This window comes from Phocoena phocoena, chromosome 2, assembly GCF_963924675.1.
Source record: "Phocoena phocoena chromosome 2, mPhoPho1.1, whole genome shotgun sequence".
Taxonomy (NCBI): domain Eukaryota; kingdom Metazoa; phylum Chordata; class Mammalia; order Artiodactyla; family Phocoenidae; genus Phocoena; species Phocoena phocoena.
In genome coordinates this window covers 24,722,847-24,744,482 of record NC_089220.1, presented here as the reverse complement: position 1 = coordinate 24,744,482, position 21,636 = coordinate 24,722,847, and the positions used below count along the sequence as shown (strand labels likewise).

Below are 21,636 nucleotides of genomic sequence, written 5' to 3'. Positions count from 1 at the left end.
GTGCCATCTGAGCCCCACAGTGCAGAGAAACTGAAGAACAATGGTGCAAATCCATGGGACTTAATCCTCTGCCCCTTGGGCCCTGGACGCACCTCCTCCCTCTTCCTGCCCTCCCCAGATCTCCAGGTATCAGGCCAAAAGGGCGCGGCAGTAGCCAGCTAGTGGCCTGGAGCGAAAAACAGAGGGGCTTCTGTCTCCTGCCTGCCACCTGATTGGCCTCAGGGAAAGCTGACCGGTGGGCTGGGGCCTGTACCCCATTTTCTTCTTCTTGGTCACCATGGGATACCACAGGTAGGGATGAGGTTGTCTTTTTTCCACCAGCATTCATCATTTTTTAGTCCCTACTGTGTGCTAGGTGTGAGGGTTCAGAGAGGAACTAGACACAATTCCCTTTGTCAGGGAGTTCCCAGCCTAGCACTGGAGTCAGACACACAATTCTATCCTTGTAGCCATCTCTCAGGCAACGCAATGAGGGGTGAGCCAGTCCCCAGGGAGCCACAAAGAAGAAGTGCTCACCTCTGCCCCAGGCCGGCTTCCCCAGCAGGATGAGCAGGAATTTGCCAGGGATGTGTGTGTGTGTGTGTCGGGGTGGAGGCGTTGGGGGCGCAGAGGTGGTACTGCAAGGAAGGGTTAAGGAGTGGTGAGGTTTTGCAGGGCTGCAGGCAGATGGTGAAGGCCTTGGGCATGACCCCGAGGTACTGGGGAGTCACTGAAGGCTGAGTTGTGCAGTGACATGACCCCTCTGGCTGGTGGGAGGAAGGAAGGAAAGGGACCAGACCCAGTAGAAGCGAATGCTCTTGGCTACTCCCTCTCAGGCAGCACACGACGATGAGCCTGTGGTCCCAGTGGTGGCCCAGAGGAAAAAGCCATACTTTGGCTCAGCAGACGAGCCCGTGGGAACTGCAGGAGGTGTGCAGATTGTGAGCCCAGGCCTTGGGTGCCTGTGTGGCCTCTGCAATGCGGACGAGGATAGCCTTACTTCTAAAAACGTTGGGAGGACCTCAAGAGTTAGTGCACAACAGTGCTTAGAACAGTGCCTGGTGTATGCTGAGCGCTCCAAAATGGCAGCAGGACTGTGGTTTCCACTCTTTTCTTTGGGCTCTGGCCCTTCCTTCCTCCTCCTTTATCTCCTTTTACGGTGAATGTTTGCTGAATGCCTGACTCCCTGTGCCAGGCCGTTTTCTACATGATAAACTCAGGAGGGAGGTCTTATTGCCTCCATTTTGCAGATGAAGAATCAGAGATTCAGAGAAGGAAGGTAACTTGCCCAAGGTCACACAGCTAGTAGAGCTAGGATTGAAACCCAAGTCTCTCTGACTCCAGTACTCCTCTTAGTTCATAAAAGGAGGGCCTGCATCAGAGGGTATGGAGCTGCTGCCAGGAGCATGTTTAGCCACAGCTGGCCTTGAGTCCTGGGGACAGCTGTTGTCCCCTGACTTAGGGAACAGTGCTCCCAGAACCCTTCACGGGCCTCTGGATGGGTGGGGAGGCTGGGTGGGCCTCTCTACTCCCTGCCCTGCTTCGTCCAGGGCAGCTCTGCCATCACCTGAGTTGCCTATTGGGCTTTTTGGGAAGAGATCTGCTGCTTGGGGGCTGGGGGCAGGGGGAGGATGAGAAAACTACTGTTCCAATTCAGGGGAAGCTCAGAGAGATAGCAAATGTCTTTCCCGAGGTCACCTGGCAGTAGCACAACTTGGGGCTTCTGACTCTGCTTCCCTCACTGTTGGCTAGAGGGTGTCTGGGCAGAGCCTCCTGCAGAGGAGGGAGTGGTAAGACCTGCTTGCCCATCTCTTCCTCTGTTGGTTGGGGTGGGGGTTTGTCCGCACATCTAACCAGGGATCCTTTGTCCTTTGTCCACCAGGACTCTTTGAGTACAGAGTCTTTGGTGCCAGTGAGGAGGGGAAGGGAAAGGAGGGGAGGTCACCTCTTGTTTATCCTGAGCAGTCTTAAAGGGGAGCAGGGTCTCTCTGCCTGCTGATCAGGAAAGACTCCAGGAGCCTCAGGTTACTGGCGTTTAGTTACTGCCAGCTGCGGTGGGCTTTTCATGCCAGCAGCACCCCAAATCCATTAATCTCTTCTGATCCGGTGAACCCAGGGCTGTAATGGCGTTTAATCAGGCAGCTTTGATTTTCAAAGACAAATGCAGACAAAGATGTGCTCTGGTGTAGTTGCTTGCTCTCGGCTGAGTGAGGTACCTGGGAGGAGGTTGGAGGTGGCTGGTGGGAGCTGGGTCTAGGTGATGCCCTCTGAGGGCCTGGGTTCATCTGTTCCTGCTTCCAACCCTCTTGAATCAGCTTTGCAGATAAGGCCAGTGTTCTGTGCAGAGCAGACCCTTGGTGGACATCCTATGAATTAGCGAACAAATTAAGCCAGTCTCATGCCCTGGATTGGCCTCTATGAGACAGGGATGGGGTAGAGTGTTGGTTTTTGTTTCTGTGGGCATACAGAGTCGGGCAGGCTGATATCAGAGTAGTTTGGGAAAAACAATAGCAAAAATTATTATAAGCAACTTATATGTACCAAGCATGTGACAAATATAATCTTTACTCCTTACAGATGTCCTCCAAGGATATATTGTTAACCCCAATTATAGATGAGAAAGGTGAAGCTCAGAGAGGTTAAACAATTTGCCCAACATCACACCGCTAGCAGGGGCAGAGTCAGGAGTCAAACCCAGGTCTGCATGGCTTCAAAGTCCTTGCACCTCCACCTTCTCTGTCTCCCTCCCAGGGATATGCCTGGGGCTGCAGTGGATCCTGGGGCCACCTGGTTGACAGCCACACCAGTAACCCCTCGAAGAAGGAGTTGGAATACTGACAGAAGTTTTGCCCAGCTCCCAGGGCACCATCTAAATGCAACCCTTCACTCTCTAGCTTACGTCAAGTTCATGTTACAGACGTTCCATTTTCTAGAGATGTTGTGAGGGCTAGATGTGTCCTCCTAGCCCAGCTCCTGGCATGTGGCTAGGACTCTGAACTGGTAACTAGTTGATGGTTGTTGCTGTTTTCATTATTATTATCATCACTGGGCCCTGCCCTTTCCTCCGTTACCTCCTTTGACCATTAACGTTTACTGACTACCGGACTCTGGGTGCCAGGCCCGATCTGCATTACAAACTTAGGAGGGAGGTCTTGTCTCCATTTTGCAGATGAAAAATCAAAGACTCAGAGAGGGAGGGTAACTTACTTGAGGTCCCAGATCTTCATGGTACACCTTAGTGAGTTTTCATATGGATATACCGTGTACTCACCAGCCAGATAAAGGGACAAACCATTTCTAGCCCCCTGGCAGGCCCCCTCCTGCCCGCTCCCGGTTGATACCCTCACCCCCACCAGAGCTCCCACTATTCTGACTTCTGTCGCCATAGATCACCTTCTCCCTTACTGAATTTCATGTCAATGGCATCATACCATATAGTAATTTAGGCCTGGCATCTTTGTCCTCAATTGGCTGTGGGTCTTTTCTGGAAGCTCTGTTCTCTTCCATTGGTCTGTTGGTCTGTCCTTGCAATAATAACCATACTGTCTTAATTCCTTATTTCCTTAATCCCCTGCCCCTGGCTTCTAGGGTTTGCATGACCTGGGAGCCTCTTTGGTAGTGTTCTGAGATGATGTCATTAAATACTTCCACAGGAACCTCAGGCTGGGCAGTGGGCGCTGGGATACGTGCTCTACTGTGCCGTTGCTGACCATTGGTGATGTTGGGAGACTAGGGACAGGCCCTACTGTGCAGAAATTAACCTATTATGGCTCTTACCAACCAACCTCAAAGCCACAGGCCTCATGGAAGACTAGTGGTGTGTGTGTGTGTGTGTGTGTGTGTGTGTGTGTGTGTGTGTGTGTGTGTGTGTGTGTGTGTATGTAGCATGAAAGACTCCACGTGACTGAAAGTTTCTAAAAAAAATTCTGAGAGTCTAAAACCTGTCTAGGACTGTGGGACTGAGTGGGCCTGTCCCTGGAGTGATTCTCCCTCCTGAGGACAGCCTGGCTGTGAGTGTTGCTTGGGGAGGGAAATACAGGGGACAGATAGGAGTGACAAGGGGCAAAGATCTCATCCCAGATCCTGGGGGAAAGGATAGTTAGTGGCATCTTGGCTGCTACAAGTTGTTGACTCAGCTGGAAGATGGGGCTTAGCAGGAAGTGGCTCTAGAAGGAATTGTTCTCAAGGGTGGGGAGGGCTCTAGACCCCTCCAAACACTTGTTAGTCATCCCCATTCCACTTTGAAGAGGCCTTCTCACCCTGCAGCGTCTCAGCACAGTTGGGCTAGTATGTGAGGACCTGAAGACCAGTCCAAGTGGCCAGTTCCCCAGAGACTCAGGTAGGGAAACACCAGTTTAGGAGACAAGAGACCTGGGTTCAAGCTCCATCTCTGCCAGTGGCCTGCTGTGTGACCTTGGACACATCACTCCCCTCCTCTGGGCCTCAATTTTCTTACCGAAGGCATTGGGTTAGCAGGACTCTAAGGGTCTGTCCTGCTTGGATACTTTACAGAACAGCGACTCTTGGCTTGCTTGGAGATAAGACTTGAATGCAGATTCCTGGGCCCCACCCCAAACTTACTTATCAGAATCTGGGGTGGGAAGGGTTGCAAGAATCTGCATTTTAACAAACTCTCCAGGTGGTTCAGGCACTCACTGGAGTTCAGGAACCACCTGCCACAAGACCAGGGGGTCCCTGGCTGCCCCAGGTGAGCCCGCAAGCCTCACCTCCACTGTTTTGCACGTCCAGGCCCTGCGTAGGTGTGTTGTCTGGCCAGGGAGCGTGGAGCCTGGGGAGCCAGCAGCCTGCAGGGGCCCTCGTTTGTCTGTGCTCTGAGCCCAGAAGCAGCACGTTATTGAGGGCCTGACCCGGTGATCATATTTGCCAGTCACTTTAAGAACTGGTGACAGTGACTGTCATTGATTTCATTAAGAATAAAGGTCGTGCGGGAGCACGCTTTCCTGGGCTGAATGGAGCCTCCTTAAGCCACAGGACGACTATTGATTGCAGGACCTTTATCGAAGGTTAATTGGATTTCAGTGAGTGTGTGTTTAAGACCCCACACGGGCTGAGGCCCAATTGAATTTGTGTGAAATTAGCTGGGAGAAAGGTGACAAAGTCAGGAGCTGGGGTTGGGTGAGACAGGGACTGGAGGCCTGGTGGGTAACGTCCGCAGTCTGTGAAGGACGCGTTGGGTGCAGGGATGGCGGGCTTGCAAGAGACGCCAGCCTGTCTATCCCGGGGGCCCGGGAGTCTGCTGGGGGAAGAAGGCTGGGTGCTCCGCAGTGGTCATTATGTGGACTTTGACCGGGTCCTCTGTCCCCATGATGGCCCTCTGGTCTGTGGTGTGGCTTGTAGAGCCTGTCTTCTTACCACTCCAGAGAGTAAATCTTGTCTTCCATAAGGATCTGAAGGGGATCTGGAGGTTTAGCTCTTCCTTTGGACTCCCAACCCATGTATCAGAGGTGCCAGGGCCTGAGTTGCTGGCCTCTCTAGGCTCCGAGACAGCAGACTTCAAGTTCCGCCACTGTCAGCTTAGGGTGCCCTGTCGTCTAGCCTGCTGAGCCACTTTTCAGTAGCTGTCTGCTCCCCTCTGGCAAACAGCCTGGCTAATCTCTTTGTGTGCTGCTTTTGGCCATTCTGCTCTCTGTTGCAGTGGGGTCTTGGCCTTATCTGTTGCTTTTAGAGTCATTTTAGTGGGGCTGGTGAGGGAATGCAGTCAGTGCCTGGGTTCCATCTGCTCTGTGTAGCCAGCCGCCCTTGCCATGTTTCTTCTTTCCAGTCGTTTTTCTATTCTGTGTCACTGGAGAAGCAGTGAAAGCATCTCAGAAGCGTCTTTCAGCAGACGTTTCTTGAGCACCTACTAGGTGCAGGCCCCTCATGTCAGTGCCATAGGAGAGGTGTGGACAGAGCGTGGGACAAGTGGGCTGGTCAGGCGTCACTGAGGCTGCGTGTATGATGGGAGGGGCAGAGGGTTCAAAGTTGGGCCACCTGGGGTTGTGTGTAGCTCTGCCATTTATTGGCCAGGTACCCTTGGGTAAGTTACTTAAACTCCGAGTCTGAGTTTCCTCATCTGTACAGTTGGAGTGATAACAATACTTCCTTCACAGGGTTGTTGTGTGGCTTTGCAGGCTGTGAAGTTCTGTTAAAAACAAAGAAAGTCATTTATAATTCATGAGGTTATTAGTCACAGAGGCATGTCTTGCTCCACGGAATCTCCAAGAATCTTCTTGCTCCTCTCCTGTCCACCTCCCTCTGTTGTCCATGAGTATGTAGGCTCAGGGGTGATCAGTGGTCATTGACTGAGCAAATGGGGACCCCCTTTCCTAGCTCTAAAAGCCATGCTGCCCACGTGTTGCCTCTTGTCTCCCGACACCAGCTCGGATTGCGCAGGACATTTGCTTTGTGCTCAGCCTCGTCCACCACTTGGCGGGCCACTCTGGTTCGGTGGTGGAAGGTGCTTAGAAGACTAGGGAAGAGAAGCCAGAGAGGCACGGAGACCCCTGGTTACTGAAATCACTAGAATGAAAACACCTCCTCCCATCGTCCACCCTCCGTAACTTCTCACACCAGATCTTGAGAAGCTTGGGGATGTTGGAGGGGTCCAGGTGCACAGATGGGTTCCTGGAGACTTATTTCTCCAACAGCAGGTGTGTCAGGAGTGGGGAACAGCGTCACTTTGGAGTTGGCCTTCCTGGCTTCTGCTGCTGGCTCTGCTGCTTGCGAGCTGTGCCGCCTTGGTGGAACTCATCACCCTTGGGAAGGCCCAGGTTCCTGCTGTAAAGTGGATACAAGAGAGTATCAGGGACTTCCCTGGTGGTCCAGTGGTTAAGATTCCACGCTTCCACTGCAGGGGGCACGGGTTGGATCCCTGGTTGGGAAACTAAGATCCCACATGCTGTGTGGTGTGGCCAAAAAAAAAAAAAAAAGTATTGGATTGTTTGATGATTGAAACATGAAGCAGCTGGTGCAGTGCCCACAGGCCATGCTCTCAACACAGGCTGTTTTGCTGGAATTCTAACCCCCAACCCCCTCTGTGGTGCTGGCAGTAAGACTTTAGCCAGAAGAAGGGGGAAATGTAGGGAAGAAACCCTTTGCTCATTTCCTTTATCCTGACCCAGGTAAGGTGGGCAGATGTGGACGTATTTCTTTGGAGCGAGTTACTGCCCGAGGCAGGGATGTCAGAGGTCATCATGTGTGTCTTCCAGTAGTTGCGGCCCCTGGGATCCACTCCTCGCCACTCTGGTAGCCGTGACCCTTTGAGCCTTACTGGCCAGGAGACCTGAGGAGCCCTCATTGGCCTGTGGATACCCCAGGCCCTGGCTCTCAGGTGCTGTCCCGGTTCAAGCCGAATCTAGAGAAGCTTTCACCAAGCTCTTAGAGGCTCCGAGATTAGAGAAACTCCCCCAGGTTCCTGTAATTAACCCGGCTCCTCTTCTTTTCTTCCTCATTACTGCTCCCAACACCATGTGTGGCTGAAGAAGTTCCCCACTGCCTTCACACTCAGGGACTTCATCTCAGTGTTTGCTGGTCCAAGACTGACCCGCTCCGTGAATGGACAGCAGCGAGGGACCTGAGGCTATACATCCCAGGGGTGGTTTCTGGGGGTGGGGTGGGCTGGAGAGTAAAACGCTCTAGGCAGTGGTCTGGTCCGGTCCTTGGGGCTGTGGTTCTGCCTCTAGAAGCCTGGGCGGACACCAGGGGAGGGGCAAAGAGAGCTTGAATTATTAACCTCCTTATACTTAATATCGGGCTACTTGTGTGATTATTAATATCCTGCAACACCATCCTCCTGTTTCTTTCAGAGATCTTGACCTTGCTTCCTTGACACCCCCCAAGAACATAAATAGACTTTCCCTTGGGGGTGGGAATAAATCCATCCATGCAATTATAGAATAATTAAAGTACTTTCAGCCAATTCCAGTTTTGAGAAAAATCCAAAAATAACTCTTTGGTTTAAATATTATTTACTAAATTAATTCATTACTCAGACTTTTTATAGATTCCTGGGTTTTCCCCTGCCTACCGTTAGAACATAAAGGCATTGCGTAATTATGGAAATCACTTACGTGAGTGGCACATTCTTTTTACAAGGAACAATTAAAGACTTGTCACTGATTTTTTTTTTTTTCTCTGAAAAGAGCTGTAGTATGGCTTTAGTTAACAGTGTATTTTTGGTTAGACAAACAGCTCTGGATTTCCCACTGCGACTCTTTTCTCCAAACGGAATGCTTTCTTGGTTGCCGTGGGGACCTGCAGAGGTTTTTGGTGCAGCTCCTGCCACCAGGAAGGAGCTTCCCAGTGAGTGGAGAGGCAGGAGGGGCTGGTGATTGAGAGCTTGTTCCCTGGAGCCAGGCCACCTGGGTTTGGATCCCGGTTTCACTAACTGCTGGCCAGGTGACCAAGCTTCCTCCTCTTTTTGTATCTCGCTTCCCTCACCTGTCTACTGCAGAGGTGGCTGTGAGTCCATGTAACGTACCTGGAATGGTGCATGGCACAGAGCGTTAGCTGTTACCATTCTAAAAAGGTGGGATTCCTTTCTTTATGCAGATGCTGCCGTTAACAGGGCAAGGGGCAGCCTTAGAGGAACTGAACCGACATTTCTCCAAAGAAGGTATACAGATGGCCAAGGGGCACATGAAAAGGTGCTCAACATCACTAATTGTCAGGGAAATACAAATAAAAACCACAATGAGAGATCACCTCACACCTGTTAGAATGGCTGTCATCAAGAGGACAAGAGATAACAGGGTTGGTGAGGGTGTGGAGAAAAGGGAGCCCCCGTGCACTGTTGGTGGGAATGTAAATTGATACAGCCACTATGGAGAACAGTATGGAGGTTCCTTAAAACACTGAAAATAGGGCTTCCCTGGTGTCGCGGTGGTTGAGAGTCCGCCTGCCGATGCAGGGGACACGGGTTCGTGCCCTGGTCCGGGAAGATCCCACGTGCCATGGAGTGGCTGGGCCCGTGAGCCATGGCCGCTGAGTCTGCGTGTCCGGAGCCTGTGCTCCGCAACGGGAGAGGCCACAACAGTGAGAGGCCCGCGTACCGCCAAAAAAAAAAAAAAGACAAAGAAAACACAAAATAACCCACTGAAAATAGACCTACCATATGATCCAGCATTTCCACTTCTGGGTATATGTCTGAAGGAAACGAAATCAATATTAAAAGGATACCTGAACTCCCATATTCATTGCAGCCTTATTTACAATTGTCTGTTCTTGAGGAGGAACCATAGCTAAGTATATGGAAGGGGTGGAGAGAGGGTTTTGTGCCCAGTGTTGGCCTTAGGTTTCTCCTGGGACTCTCAGTGCCTCTGTGAGTAGGAGGGGGCTGGCTGCCTTTCTCTGGGCATATTGGTTCTCAGAGACTATTTACTGCAACTCTGATAGATGTTAAGAAAAATTACCTAAAATTCAGAAAAAGGAGTGTGCGGTTTGTCCTTTCAAAGTCACTCTTGGGCATTGTTCAAGCAGCCTACCTGAGGATTTTTTCATATCTAAGGGAATGTACTTTTGTTTGACTTTGCTATTGACAATTAATTAAGGGCTCAGACTGAAGTCATATGTCAACCTGTGGATCTTATCCAGTAGAGATGCAAATAATTTCTCCCTACTAGAAAAGATAACCCGGAAGGTTATGATTTCCTTATTGCCCAGTAGGCCAATAACCAGTTTTGTATCTAATCCCGTAATCTTAGTCTCTTATTCCTGTTTAAATACCCATAAATACCCAGTCCCTCAAAATTCTCTTTGAACCAGACCTACTTTCTTACTTGCTCCTTTACTGATGAGTTACACAATGTTTGACATGTGTTCATTCTATATTTGTGTGAAAGTCAAGTTTTTAACTTTTCGAAAATTACTCTTTGATGGTGACAGTGGGTATATTTTTTTTCCAGGTTTAAAGTAAGCTACCACATGACAGAAAACAAACAAGCACGTTTGTGTCGTAGAGTGTAGTAGATAAAGTGCCTTCCCGCAAGCAATCACATTTTGACCTTGAATCTCGAGGTAGCTCTGTGAGGAAATAGAGCAGATGGGGCTAGGCTCACCGGACAGCTCAGGGAACTTAGATCCAGATTGAGAAGGGAGGTGACTTGTCCCCCAGGTCACCCATGCCCACAGTGGCAGTGCCAACAGGGCCCCAGAGTGAAGCCAGTGACATAGGCTGGTCCTCCCTCCTGTTTCTGCCTTCCACATCTGCCTATCCCGGTGAGATCTGGTTAAAATGAACATCACGAACAGCCCGTAAAAGGAAAGACACCCAGGTAGGGGCCGCTGGAAGGGGAGGACTGCTCTGGTGGCTTTGCCTGCATGTACATGGGCCGCACTTGGCAGCCTCTTCTCTTCCTCCTATAGCAGCCGCTCGCTCCTCATGGGCCAAGGCTCCCCCAGCCTGAGTCCCCGGAGCCCTAGGGGCCACCTTTCAATGTAGTAACAGGGGGCCCGCAGCGACTAGCAATATTTCAGGAAGCTTAAGGGAGGTCATACATCTCCCCATGACAGGTCTGCCCAGACTAAATGAAATGTCATGTCTCTGCTTTTGGCTGGAATTCTGTCAGCTCTGTCTGGCTGCCCTGCTTATCTTGGGCTGATCAGGATCCCTGATCGGACCTTATAGGCATCCTTGACAAATAAAAATGAATTATTACTTAATAAATGCAATTGGTTTGGCAAATATGGCCTTTCAGAGCTCGTCTCCGTAGAGCTCCAAAGAGCCTAACAGAAGGGGTTCTCAGTAGTCCCGAGGTGGGGACCTGCTGGCTCATCCAGGACCAGCTCTGGGTGGGCCCCCTCTCCCAGGAAACAGAAAATGGTGGCCCTGGGGCACCCAACATCTCAGCCTGAGTCTGGGAACTTGACATGGGGTAAAGTTCTGTTCCTGATGCCCACAGGCACTGAGTACTGGGCATTCCTTTCCCACAAGAAAAATGTCAGGAGCGTGTGGTAGCAGGGCACAGGGCGACAGTCTAAGTGTCAGGACTTTAGATAGCCTCTTTAACCCTGATTTCATCATTTCTTAAAAAGGGACAATGAAACCTAGTCTGCCGCCCTCCCAGGAGTGTTATGAGGAATCAGGGGCACCTAGGTCCCAAGCACCATGACACTCTCATTTACCTGACAGTAGCCCGTGAGAGTGGCACTATTATTATTTCCATTTTGCTGAAGTTGAGAGTATGACTAACTTCTTTAAGGTCACAAAGTTCAATTGAGAAGTGCAGAAGTCGGCGTGAGCCGGTATAGAATAGGGCTTACTGGAAGGCTGTGGGTCACACCTGGTTTGAATTCTGTCTCCACCTCTTTCCCTCCAGGTAGCTCTGGGTACATTAAACCTCGACGAGTCTCGGTGCCTAATCTGCAAAATGGGGATCATGATTGTACTTACTTCTAGGGCTTTTAATAAGGATGACCACTACTGTTACTGAAGTAGACTTATCCTCGATGATTTAATTGGAGGCCAGTTATCATTGATTGGGATTCAGAGGAGACTAATGGGGTTGGGATAAGCATCAGAGGCCGGAACCTCAGCATCCCAGAAAAACATGGAGAGACAAGGGTCTCACTCATGTTGAAGGCAGAGTCCTATACTCACATGTTTGGCCTGTTACAGGCAAGGGGATGAATAATAGAACCAGTCTATGATATGTAACTTAGACCTCAATGAAGCTGTTTAACAAAATAGAGCCAGTTCCTGCCATCATATAGGAGCTTATGATAGCGGGCTAGATGATTGTTAATCAAATAATAACACAAAGAGTGTGCTAGTGATAGAAAAGTGTGAGGGTGTATGGCAGGAGAACATCATTTAGTCTAGGAGGTCAGGGAAGGCTTCCCCAGGGAGGTGATGCTCAGTTGGGGTGGGAAGGAAGAGAGGAGTGAACCAGGTGAAGGGGAGATGAAGCAATGTTCCTGGAATGTCATGTGCAAAGGCCCTGAGGTAGGAAGGCACAGAGATTATCAGAGAAGAGGAAGAGAGCAAATATGGCTGGAATGTCAGTGTGGTACAAGATGAGACCAGGGAGGGAGGCTGGGCCTGGTTGTACAGGACTTTGTAAACCAAGCAAAGGAGTCTTTATCTTAAGACCCTAATCCTATGTTCCCCATCCCACGGGCCCCAGCTCCTCTCCTCTAGCTGGGATATGTTTGTTAGTGACCATGGGAGGCTGAGGGATGCCAAGGGCAGTGTGTGTCCTAGGGCGTCAGCTTCCTGGGTTAAGCATCTCTTTGTCCTGTGGAAACCCATCAGCAGACCATCTGTGGGTCTGGGTCTGGCTCTGTTCAGCAGCTGTTCCCTAGCTGGGAAGAGGCTTTTAGCTTTAATGAAAAGGGAGTAGAGATAAGGAGGCTGCCTCGGCAGGGAGAGCAGCAGTGACAGGATGATTTAAATGGCCTCTCCAGTGTCATTTCTTCTGTGCAGACATCATAAATCAGATTAGCATTGGGCTGTGGCAGGGAGGGGAGTAGGGAGAGGGGGCTGAAGGGAGAGGGGAGAAGGGCTTGTGATTCTGGGTACTCCTGGGACTGGCCTGGAGCCGCTGAGGCAGCCCTAGAGGGTGGTGGGGGTCACCTAGCCCTGGTCCTCAGCCCTCTGGCCTTGTTCTTTGGAGAAGGGGCAGGTAGAGTGATCCCTACCCCCACCCAGCTTTCCAACTCATATTCAACTTTGGGGGAAACAAGGAAGAGGGACTGAGAGAAGAGAAAAACCAGGGAAGATTGGAGGGGCAGGTGTGGGAAGTGGGTGTTACAGCCTTCAGAAAACCTAGAAGCAGTGGTTCTCCTACCTTGCCATCCATTAAAATCCCCTTGGGCACTTAAAAATAATCCTGATGCCTGGGTACCACCCCTAACATTTCTGAGTCCCAGCAGAATCTCATGTGCAGCTGAAGTTAGGAAAAGCTGGATGAGCGTTGAGCTCTATCGAGAACGGTGCAATCTCAAGCCATCCCTTCCACCGTGACTGCTCAGGCCTTCCTCTTGAGCGTGGCCAGATTGAGGGGCCAGAGGAGAAATCTCTGAGGCACGTGGTAATGAGGTGCAACTCCCACCCGCCTCCCTTCTCTTTCAGATCTCGCGCCACCTGGGCAAGATGTACAGTGAGATGATCTTTGTCAACGGCTTCGTGCACTGTGACCCTCACCCAGGCAATGTGCTGGTGCGGAAGTGCCCTGGCACAGGAAAGGTGGAGATCGTCCTGTTGGACCATGGGCTTTACCAGGTAGGAGAGCCCTTTCCCCCCCCAGGGTCTGGTCCTGCCTGGGCTCAGAACCTGCTGAACTCCCCTGTTGGCCACAGAAATGGGAAGCAGATAGCAAGGTAGCTGAAGAGGGCCCAGCCCTACCCCTAGAGCTGTTATTTTGTGGAAGTCAAGGTCATAGGAGCTCTCCAAGCTCTCCGAGCCTCAGCTTGCTCCTAATAGAGTGAGAGTGATAACACCTCCTTTAGAGGCAGCTGTCAGGGGTAGATGAGATTGTGCCTGGATGTGTGAATGGGCTTTCTCAGCTGCAAAAAAAACCTTTTTCCCAGGGAAGCCCAGGCCAGCCAGACCCTGGGAGGTGAGCTGCCCTTACATGAGCTGGACTTCAGGGGGAAGGGTAACTCAGCCCCAGTGAGGAGGTCATATGTCATGGGAAAGGGCGCAGGGAACTGATGGGGGTTGGATGGTCCCGACTGTCCTCTGGAACTTGGGACACAGAGCAGGTTCCAGCGAGCCACGTGTTCCTGCCTGGAAGTTGACAAGTTCAGTGTCAATCCCAGGATCCAGGGCCTGGCTTGATTCCATGAGGCAGGTGGTCCTGGGGAGGTTTCCCTGGTGGTCTCCTGCTTCTCGCCTCAGAGCCCTGATCCCACATCCCCAAATCTGGGCTTCCTTTGAAAGGCTCAGGGGTGTTGGGCATGTTAGTTTAAGTTAGACACAGCCCCCAAGTGAATGATGGCCCAAACACAACAGATGTCTAATTGCCTGCTCACACACCAGTCTGGGGTGCGTGGAGGAGCCTGAAAGCAGGTGCTGACCGAGGCTGTTGCTCCCAGGTCTCCTTGGGGGTCTCGCCACCCACAGCAGCAGGGATAAGGGCTCAGAGGAGCATGCATGGGAAAGTTTTCATGGACCAGGCCTGCAAGTGGAGCTTCTGCCACATTCCATTGGTCAGAGTTCAGGCAGAGGGCTACATCTAACTAGGAGGAAGCCGGGGATCTTAGACTGTACTTGGGAAGAAGAGGGGAATATAGATTTTGGTGGGCTGTTGGTATGCCACTCAGGACCAAGGCTGGCCAAATAGTGGCTTTGTGCTTGGACCTTCAAGGATGGCTGACTGTGGGAGAGGAGCAGACGTTGTGCAGGAACCACGGTTTCCCTCCACTCCCCTTTGCAGTGGTCACACCAGCCAGGGACTAGGTCTTGCATGGGGAGAGGGGGCCCAGGTCCTGCCATGCTGCCCCCGCTGTAGGTGCTCACGGAAGAGTTCCGCCTGGATTACTGCCACCTCTGGCAGTCGCTGATCTGGACCGACATGAAGAGCGTGAAGAAGTACAGCCAGCGCCTGGGAGCCGGGGACCTCTACCCCTTGTTCACCTGCATGCTGACAGCCCGGTCGTGGGACTCAGTCAACAGGGGCATTGGCCAAACTCCAGTCACCGCCACTGAGGTGGGTGCCCCCCGCCACCCTGGTCCTGCCCTGTCCCGGATGCAAGGGGCAGGGCCAGGCGTGGCCTTTGGAGCCCTGCCAACCCAGGGTCTGGGGTTCTATACTGGTGGGCTGTGGGGATGGAGTAGGGGGCAGAATTAGAGAGGTACTGGTTGAGGAGGAGGGAGGGAGGGAGAAAGAGTGTGCCTGGATGGACGGAGGGAAAGGGGATGCCGTCCCACTGTGTCCCTCCTGGCCTTATCAACCTGGAATATAAGTAGGTCACATTAACTGTATAATCCAGGCTCTGTGACTTTCACTACAACCTGCTGTCATAAGATTTCAGGCTTCCACCAAGTTCTCCCCCAGGACTTCTGGGAATCCCCAGGGACTGTCTGGTGAATAAGTCTGGCACCACCCGCTGTCTCCTGCTGGGCACCATCTCCCATCGTGGGGTTGCTCTAGGGCACCCTCCTGGGCAGGGGGCTTCAATCCTCATGCCGTACTCAAGGGCTGCTTGTCCCTTCATTCCTATGGAGTTTTTAGTGAAACAGCTCTTTTGGTCTTTTTGTTTGTAGCTCATTCCTCCATTGGATCGGGAGTCTGGGCTGAGACCGATCCTAGGAACACCTTCTCCCTGTACTTGTACTCACCTCTGCCCCTCCAGTAGGGGCTTAGCGGGTAGCTCATTCTTCCTGGCTCAGGGTGAGCTCCCTCCCAGGCTTCTTAATCCCTCATGGAATTGCCTTCTGTCTTCCCAGTCTGTCAGTTTGCAGACCTTTGCAGACTTGCCCGTGTCCATGTGGGGAGGGGCTTACGCTCTACTGCTTGTGCAGTAGAAAGACCTGGGCTCTGGTTCCAGCGCCTGCTTCTGGTGGCATGACCTTGGATGGTTCTAGTCACCTCTCTGAGCCTCAGAGTCCTCCCTTGCGAGCTGCCTTGTGGTGGGGGCTTTAGGAATGGCTGGGTCCAGAGTCTCCAAGCAATGTCACCAAACCACCATCCGCCTCTTGCCATCTCTTGGCTCTGCTTTCCTCCAAGTTGACATCGTTCCCCAGCAAACTTGGTGGCAGAGATGACCACCAGGGGCTTCCCTGGTGGCGCAGTGGTTGAGAGTCCACCTGCTGATGCAGGGGACACGGGTTCGTGCCCCGGTCCGGGAAGATCCCACATGCCGCAGAGCGGCTGGGCCCGTGAGCCATGGCCGCTGAGCCTGCGTGTCCAGAGCCTGTGCTCCGCAACGGGAGAGGCTACAACAATGAGAGGCCAGCATACCGCAAAAAAAAAAAAAAAAAAAGATGACCACCAGTTACCCCAGGCTTACACAGCTTTCAGCTCATCATCTCAGAAGAAGGAAAACAATCTCCTCCGTTTGTTGGATAGGGACGATAGTCTCTGCTTTACTGATAATACATGTAAAATGCCTCCTCATAGTTTCTGACATTTGTTCACTGAATAAACATTTGTTTTTGCTGGACCCTGGACTGGGTGCCTGTGGATCCAGTGACGAACAGACAGACAGGACTTCCATGTAATTTGCACTTGTAGAGGAAGACAGACAGTAAACAAGTGAATAAACAGGTAAATGGAATAAGTGCAGGTTAGAGGTGCTGGGGGGGTGGCGGGCGGGAAATAAGCAGGGTGCTGTGATGATGGGTGGGGGGGGGATGCTGTAGAGGAGATCTTGCTGGGGAGTTGACATGTAAGCTGAGGCTTGAAGGACAAGAAAGGCACCAGCCACAGGAAGAGCTTGGAGAAAGCACTCCAGGCAGAGGGCATGCGATGCATTAAGGGGGCAGGGTTGGGTGGTCTGGAGTGTGTGAGGAGGGTGGTGGACTGAGAAGCGTTTGGAGGGCTGAGCTGGGAGAGCATCACACAGGGAGAATTTCAGATTCATTCTCAGAACAAAGCAGAGCCTTTGACAGGTTTTGAGCAGGAGAAGCATGTGCTCAGACTCACTATGTTAAGTATTTTCCTGGAGTGGGGCAAGATGAGCAGTGGGGCAGGACTTCAGGTGGAAAGATGACGGGGCTCAGACTACGCTAATGGAGGTGGAGAGAAGCAGGTGGGGCTAAGGTGCATTCTGGACATAAGAGTGAGAGGCCTTTCTGTCGGCTTGGACGTGAGGGGAGGAAAAGGGAAGGGTCAGAGTTGCATCGTAGCTTTTTGAGGTGAGTTATGGGGTGGAGGGGGCACCACTTCCTGACATAGGAAGACTTGGGGAAGGACATGTTTGGGGTGGGAGGGTCAGTAGTTCTCCTGAGCGTTCAGATAGAGGTGTCGTGGGCAGTTAAGCCTGGTGCTCAGAGATCCAGCCTCGAGACATATAAGTTTGGGAGTCTCCAGCGTATAGATGGTATTAAAGCCACAGGGACGGACAAGATTGCGTGGCACACAGTAGGTTCTCAGTGAATGATATCTGGTTTTATTAACTAAGTTAGAGTTTTGTTTTTGCAAGCGGGTAGACATCCAGCAGGTTCCAAGCTTGACGTCTATGCTGCTCTGAGAAAGAGCCTCTCGGGGTAGCCTGGGTGGACACAGGGGCTTCCGTTTGGGCTGAGAGGGGGTCTGGTGAGCGGGGCCTTGATCTGCCCTTAGCCCCCGCAAGCAGGGCGACCTGCAGCTGTGCGGGGAGGTGGTGGGGAGGCAGACAGCCTCTTGGTGTCTGGCTCGTGTTGAGATGTTCCAGTCTGATAGCTCCTGCCTGGGGGACATTTCAGGTTTCACAGCGGCTCAGTTGTCAGCGGCGCATGCGTGTTGCTGAAAGAGCCGAGAGCTCTGCTCCTGCTGCAGAAAGCGGTTGGGCGGGGTGAAGCGCTTGGCAGCATTGCTGGGCCCCTTGGGGTGACTTTGACAGGCCCCACGCGCCTCCCCGTACCTTATCCCTGATGACCCTCTGGGTTCTGCTGGGAGGTGGGCACAGACGGTGTTAACATGCCCAGTTTTTTGGGGAGGACATTGGGTCACACAGTCCTCTGTGAGATGACAGGCAGTGTAGTGGTGAGGGTGTGGGCTTGGGAGCTGCACGGCCTGGGTCTGACTTCTGACTCACCTCTTACTAGCTGCGGACCTTGGGGAGGTTACTTAACTTCTCAGTGCCTCAGTTTCCTCCTCTCACGTGGGGTATACGCTTGCCTACTAGGGTTGCCGTGCGATTAGGTGCGTTAACGCATGCAAGCATTGTCAGAGCGCCCGGCTTACTTAGTGATGCACCGTACGAGTGGACTGTTGGCATCGTTGTCACCATCACTGTTTCTCTGGAGACTGAGAAGGGATCAGAGCCTCACTCTATACTCAGGACTCTGGCTAGAGGCAGTTATCTGCCCAGAACCATGCAGAGCTCAGGGACGGGGAAGGCTGGGAAGCCAGACCCCAAACTTACCCACCAGGATGGGGCAAGGGCGGCCCTGAATCCTGCTCTGGGGACAGGAGGACCTCGGGCAGTGGGCGGGCTGACGCTGGCTCCAGCATGGAGGACAGTGATAAGCGGTGGCCCGGTGGGCAGGTCTGGTGGGGTACAGGGCCAGGCAGGGTATGGGGCAGGACTTTGGGTTTGGGTTTGGGGTCAGCAGCTCAGACCTCTCAACTGCACCAGCCTGGGCTTGGCTGGAGAGATGGGGGACACGACTCAGAAGCACCAGCTTCCAAGGCTCCTTCCAGGCCTGGCCTGAAATTGGTGGCCAGCGAAGAAGCCTTAGAAAATAACACAAGGGTGGACCCCGGGCTCAGAGGCTGGACTCATCAAATGGTTGGTGGGGAGGTAGACTTCCTGCCCCAGTCAGTATGGGCTTGGGGGCTTGGGGGCTTGGGGGCTTGGGGGCTTGGGGCCTGGGTATGGGTGACCTTGGCTGCCGGGAGCTAGGATGGCAGAGGCAGCAGAAATGCGGCCTGGTTCCTGCTGATGTGCTTCTGCTCCTGTACCGCGTTCGGTGCTTGGCTAGAAGTTGGATGAGATGTCCCATCCAGGTTTGTCCGGATACAAAGCCCCTTGGGCTAGGCTTCCCTCTGGGGAGGGTTGCCAGTGCTGCCAAGGCAGCTGTGCTAGGCGCTCCCTCCCGGAGCTTCCTTGCAGCCCCTCAGGTCACAGGCTGCCCGGACAGCCCGCCACCCGGGGCCCCACTTCCTATGCCAGCCGTCTGTTTGTCCTCCTGTCTCTGCTTCAGGACTCAGAGATCCGCAACAATGCGGCCAACTACCTCCCCCAGATCAGCCACCTTCTCAACCTCGTGCCGCGTCAGATGCTGCTCATCTTCAAGACCAACGACCTGCTGCGGGGCATCGAGGCCGCCCTGGGCACCCGTGCCAGTGCCACCTCCTTCCTCAACATGTCACGTTGCTGCATCAAGGCACTGGCCGCGTGAGTGTGGGCTCTGGCCGCTCCTCCCCTCTAGCTCCCCGACCAGCCCCAGGGGTCTGCACACCTCCAGTTTTTCCCACCAGTCCCCAGGGCTGTGCCTGAGCTCCCCAGTCTCCAGCTCTCCCTGCAGGAAGTTAGGGGCAGAACACAGCTCCAGTGACCTGGCTGATGCCTCGGGGCTGTGTTTTGAGGTGGTCCAGAGAGCCACCTCTACTTGTTAAAATTGTGGATTCTAGGACCTCACCCTCCTGGGCAAGCTTTGCAGGTGATTCTTACCCTTAGTAAAGTTTACAGTGTCTTCGGAAAATCTCAGTCCCATTCAAGCGTCCCCCGGACTTGGAATCGGGATGCCCGGGTTCGCATCCCGTCTCTAGCTGGTCCCGAGACTGTGTCCCCAGCATTGGCCAGGCAGTGAGGCCAGTGTTCTTTTCCCTGCAGGTGTGGCTGTGACTCAGGAGAGTGTCACCAGCAGGCCATCTCGGAATCTCAGGTCTTTTTAGATGTCTCAGCACCCTTGAGGTGTTGATGAGGAAGGGAAGGGTGCTTCCTCAGGGGGTTAGTGACAGAGGAAAGAGGGTTCTAGGCTCTCCTAGCTGACAGTAGCAAATACACAGGAAGGCCTGTGCTCTGGCTGAATGTTCTCACCTGAGAGGGCAGGCCTGGACTGTGGTCAGCTCCGAGCCCATCCATTCTAGGCAGTGAATGGGTCATTCTGGTAAATGGGTGAAGGGAGTGTTGACCACATACATCATGCACCCACTATCAAATACTGAGTTAGATTACAGGAAAATAGACTGTATACAGAAAGGGCCGAACATGATTTATTCTTCCTCTGAGGTTCAGGAAACAAAGTCTCGGGAGTTCCTGGAGCAGTCCAGTGGTTAGGACTGGGTGCTTTCACTGCTGGGGCCCAGGTTCAATCCCTTGTCGGGGAACTAAGATCCCGCAAGCCACACGGCAGAGCCAAAAAAAAAAAAAAGGAAACAAGTCTGGAATAGGTGGTCATCATAAACACCAATTTTCATCATGTCCTTTTGTTGGTGCAGAAGAGAATGAGCTGGGCTGAATCCACAGTGGCCCCAGCCTCCCAGGACTACCTTGATTAGGTTTCCAAGTGATTCTTACCCTCAGAAAGTTTGGGAAAGCTTTTACATTTGGGTTTGGGGGATTCTGATTTGATAACTATTAACTATACTTTTGGAAAAAGGGAAACATTGGAACGTGCTACCCACTGGGTTCACTAGACCTTTGATACGCTGTGAAACAACTGCTTTTGCTGACCCCACTTACCTGGAAGATGCCTTTGGAATAGCTGAGTTCCTCTGGTCCCTGACTGGGCCGTGGTCTGATCCATAACCAGGAGTTGTCCACTGGGGCAGGGGGCTGGTGAGTTGGCAAAGCCACCATCCTCCATTGTTCTAATGATACTGAGTACTTCTTACCTCTTTATCTCCTGTTCTCTCCTTCCTTCCTGCCCCTCCTGCAGGCACAAGAAGAAGAATACCCATTCATTCTTCAGAAGGACCCAGATCTCTTTCAGTGAGGCCTTCAACTTATGGCAGATCAACCTTCATGAACTCGTTCTGCGTGTGAAGGGGCTGAGGCTGGCCAGCTGGGTGTTGGCCCTGCTCTGCTGGCTGTTCCCTGCTCCACACTGAGTGGACTTACTGTTCCCTTCCCGGTGTGACCTTGTGGTGGCCAAGGGGTCTTTTCACTCCTCACTCTTCCATCGTGTCTCTACGCACTTGCCCCGTTTCTGCCAGCTGGTGGCCTGGAGCCCCACGGTCTCTGTCCATGGCACCGTTGTGCTCCACCTCTGAAATTCCTCTCCTTTGGAGCCCTTGTCTTGGGACCCCCAAGCTGTGCCGTGTGATAGGTTTCTTTCTCTCTGTATCCAGGGAGAAGACATGGCAGTCTGCTTTCCCGCTCCCCATGTGGGCCATTGGGTTGGATGCCCCCCCTCTTCCATTAACCCTTCCTGTTTTCAGGATGGACCATGAATCCCACTGAGGGCACATTTAACTTGTAGGAAGTTTGATTTCGCTGGAAGGGAGCGTCGTCTCTGAACTGGAGAACAGTTTCCTCTCCTCGCTCTGTCACTCCCCAGAGGTGCCGACCTTAGCGAGGTGGCTCGGCACCCAAGCCAGGCTCTGTTGCAGCTGTGAGTTCACTGCTGTCGTGGTGACCCCTTTGGTGTTTTATGTACTGTGATTCAATAAAAACCCCTTCAGGGTTGCAGAGCAGAGCTTGGTCAGTGGGATTTTTATTCCAGGTTGGGAGTGAATCCACTTTGGCCACTAGGTGGGAGTGGGTCTGGATGCCGTGTGCCATTGTGATCTGCTCGGCTTCTTGGCCCTGAAATCCTTCCACCCTTCCACTGTACGGCAGCTTTCTGATTCTTGTATGTTCCTCTCACTTTCTAAGACTGAGACCTTGGTTGGAGTTGTTAGGAAGCCCAAGGCCAGGAACTCAGAGGCTCAGCTGAAACCTCTGACTTTGGTTCCCCCGGTTTCTCACCTCATTCCCTGTGACCTGGCACCTGCCTTGTTCTACCAGTTGGCTTCTGACTTAGCCCTTGGATTCATCATTTGATATCCCCAGTCCTGGAGACTGTAGTCTAAAGTTCAGTCACCATGGCTGGGCTTCCACTCTGAAACCTCTTTGTCGCCTGTT

General features: G+C 52.6%; 1 protein-coding gene across 1 annotated transcript in view; it reads left to right on the top strand.

Annotated features, from left to right (window-relative positions):
- Window positions 1-21,206, top strand: part of ADCK1 (aarF domain containing kinase 1) — a 100,917-nt gene extending 79,711 nt beyond the window's left edge. The window contains exons 7-10 of the mRNA XM_065871493.1: window positions 13,049-13,198; window positions 14,430-14,627; window positions 18,770-18,963; window positions 20,450-21,206. Coding sequence (XP_065727565.1) covers window positions 13,049-13,198; window positions 14,430-14,627; window positions 18,770-18,963; window positions 20,450-20,621 — 714 coding nt within the window. The 3' untranslated portion in view covers window positions 20,622-21,206. The remainder of the gene's footprint in view (window positions 1-13,048; window positions 13,199-14,429; window positions 14,628-18,769; window positions 18,964-20,449) is intronic.
- The last annotated feature ends 430 nt before the right edge of the window (window positions 21,207-21,636 follow it).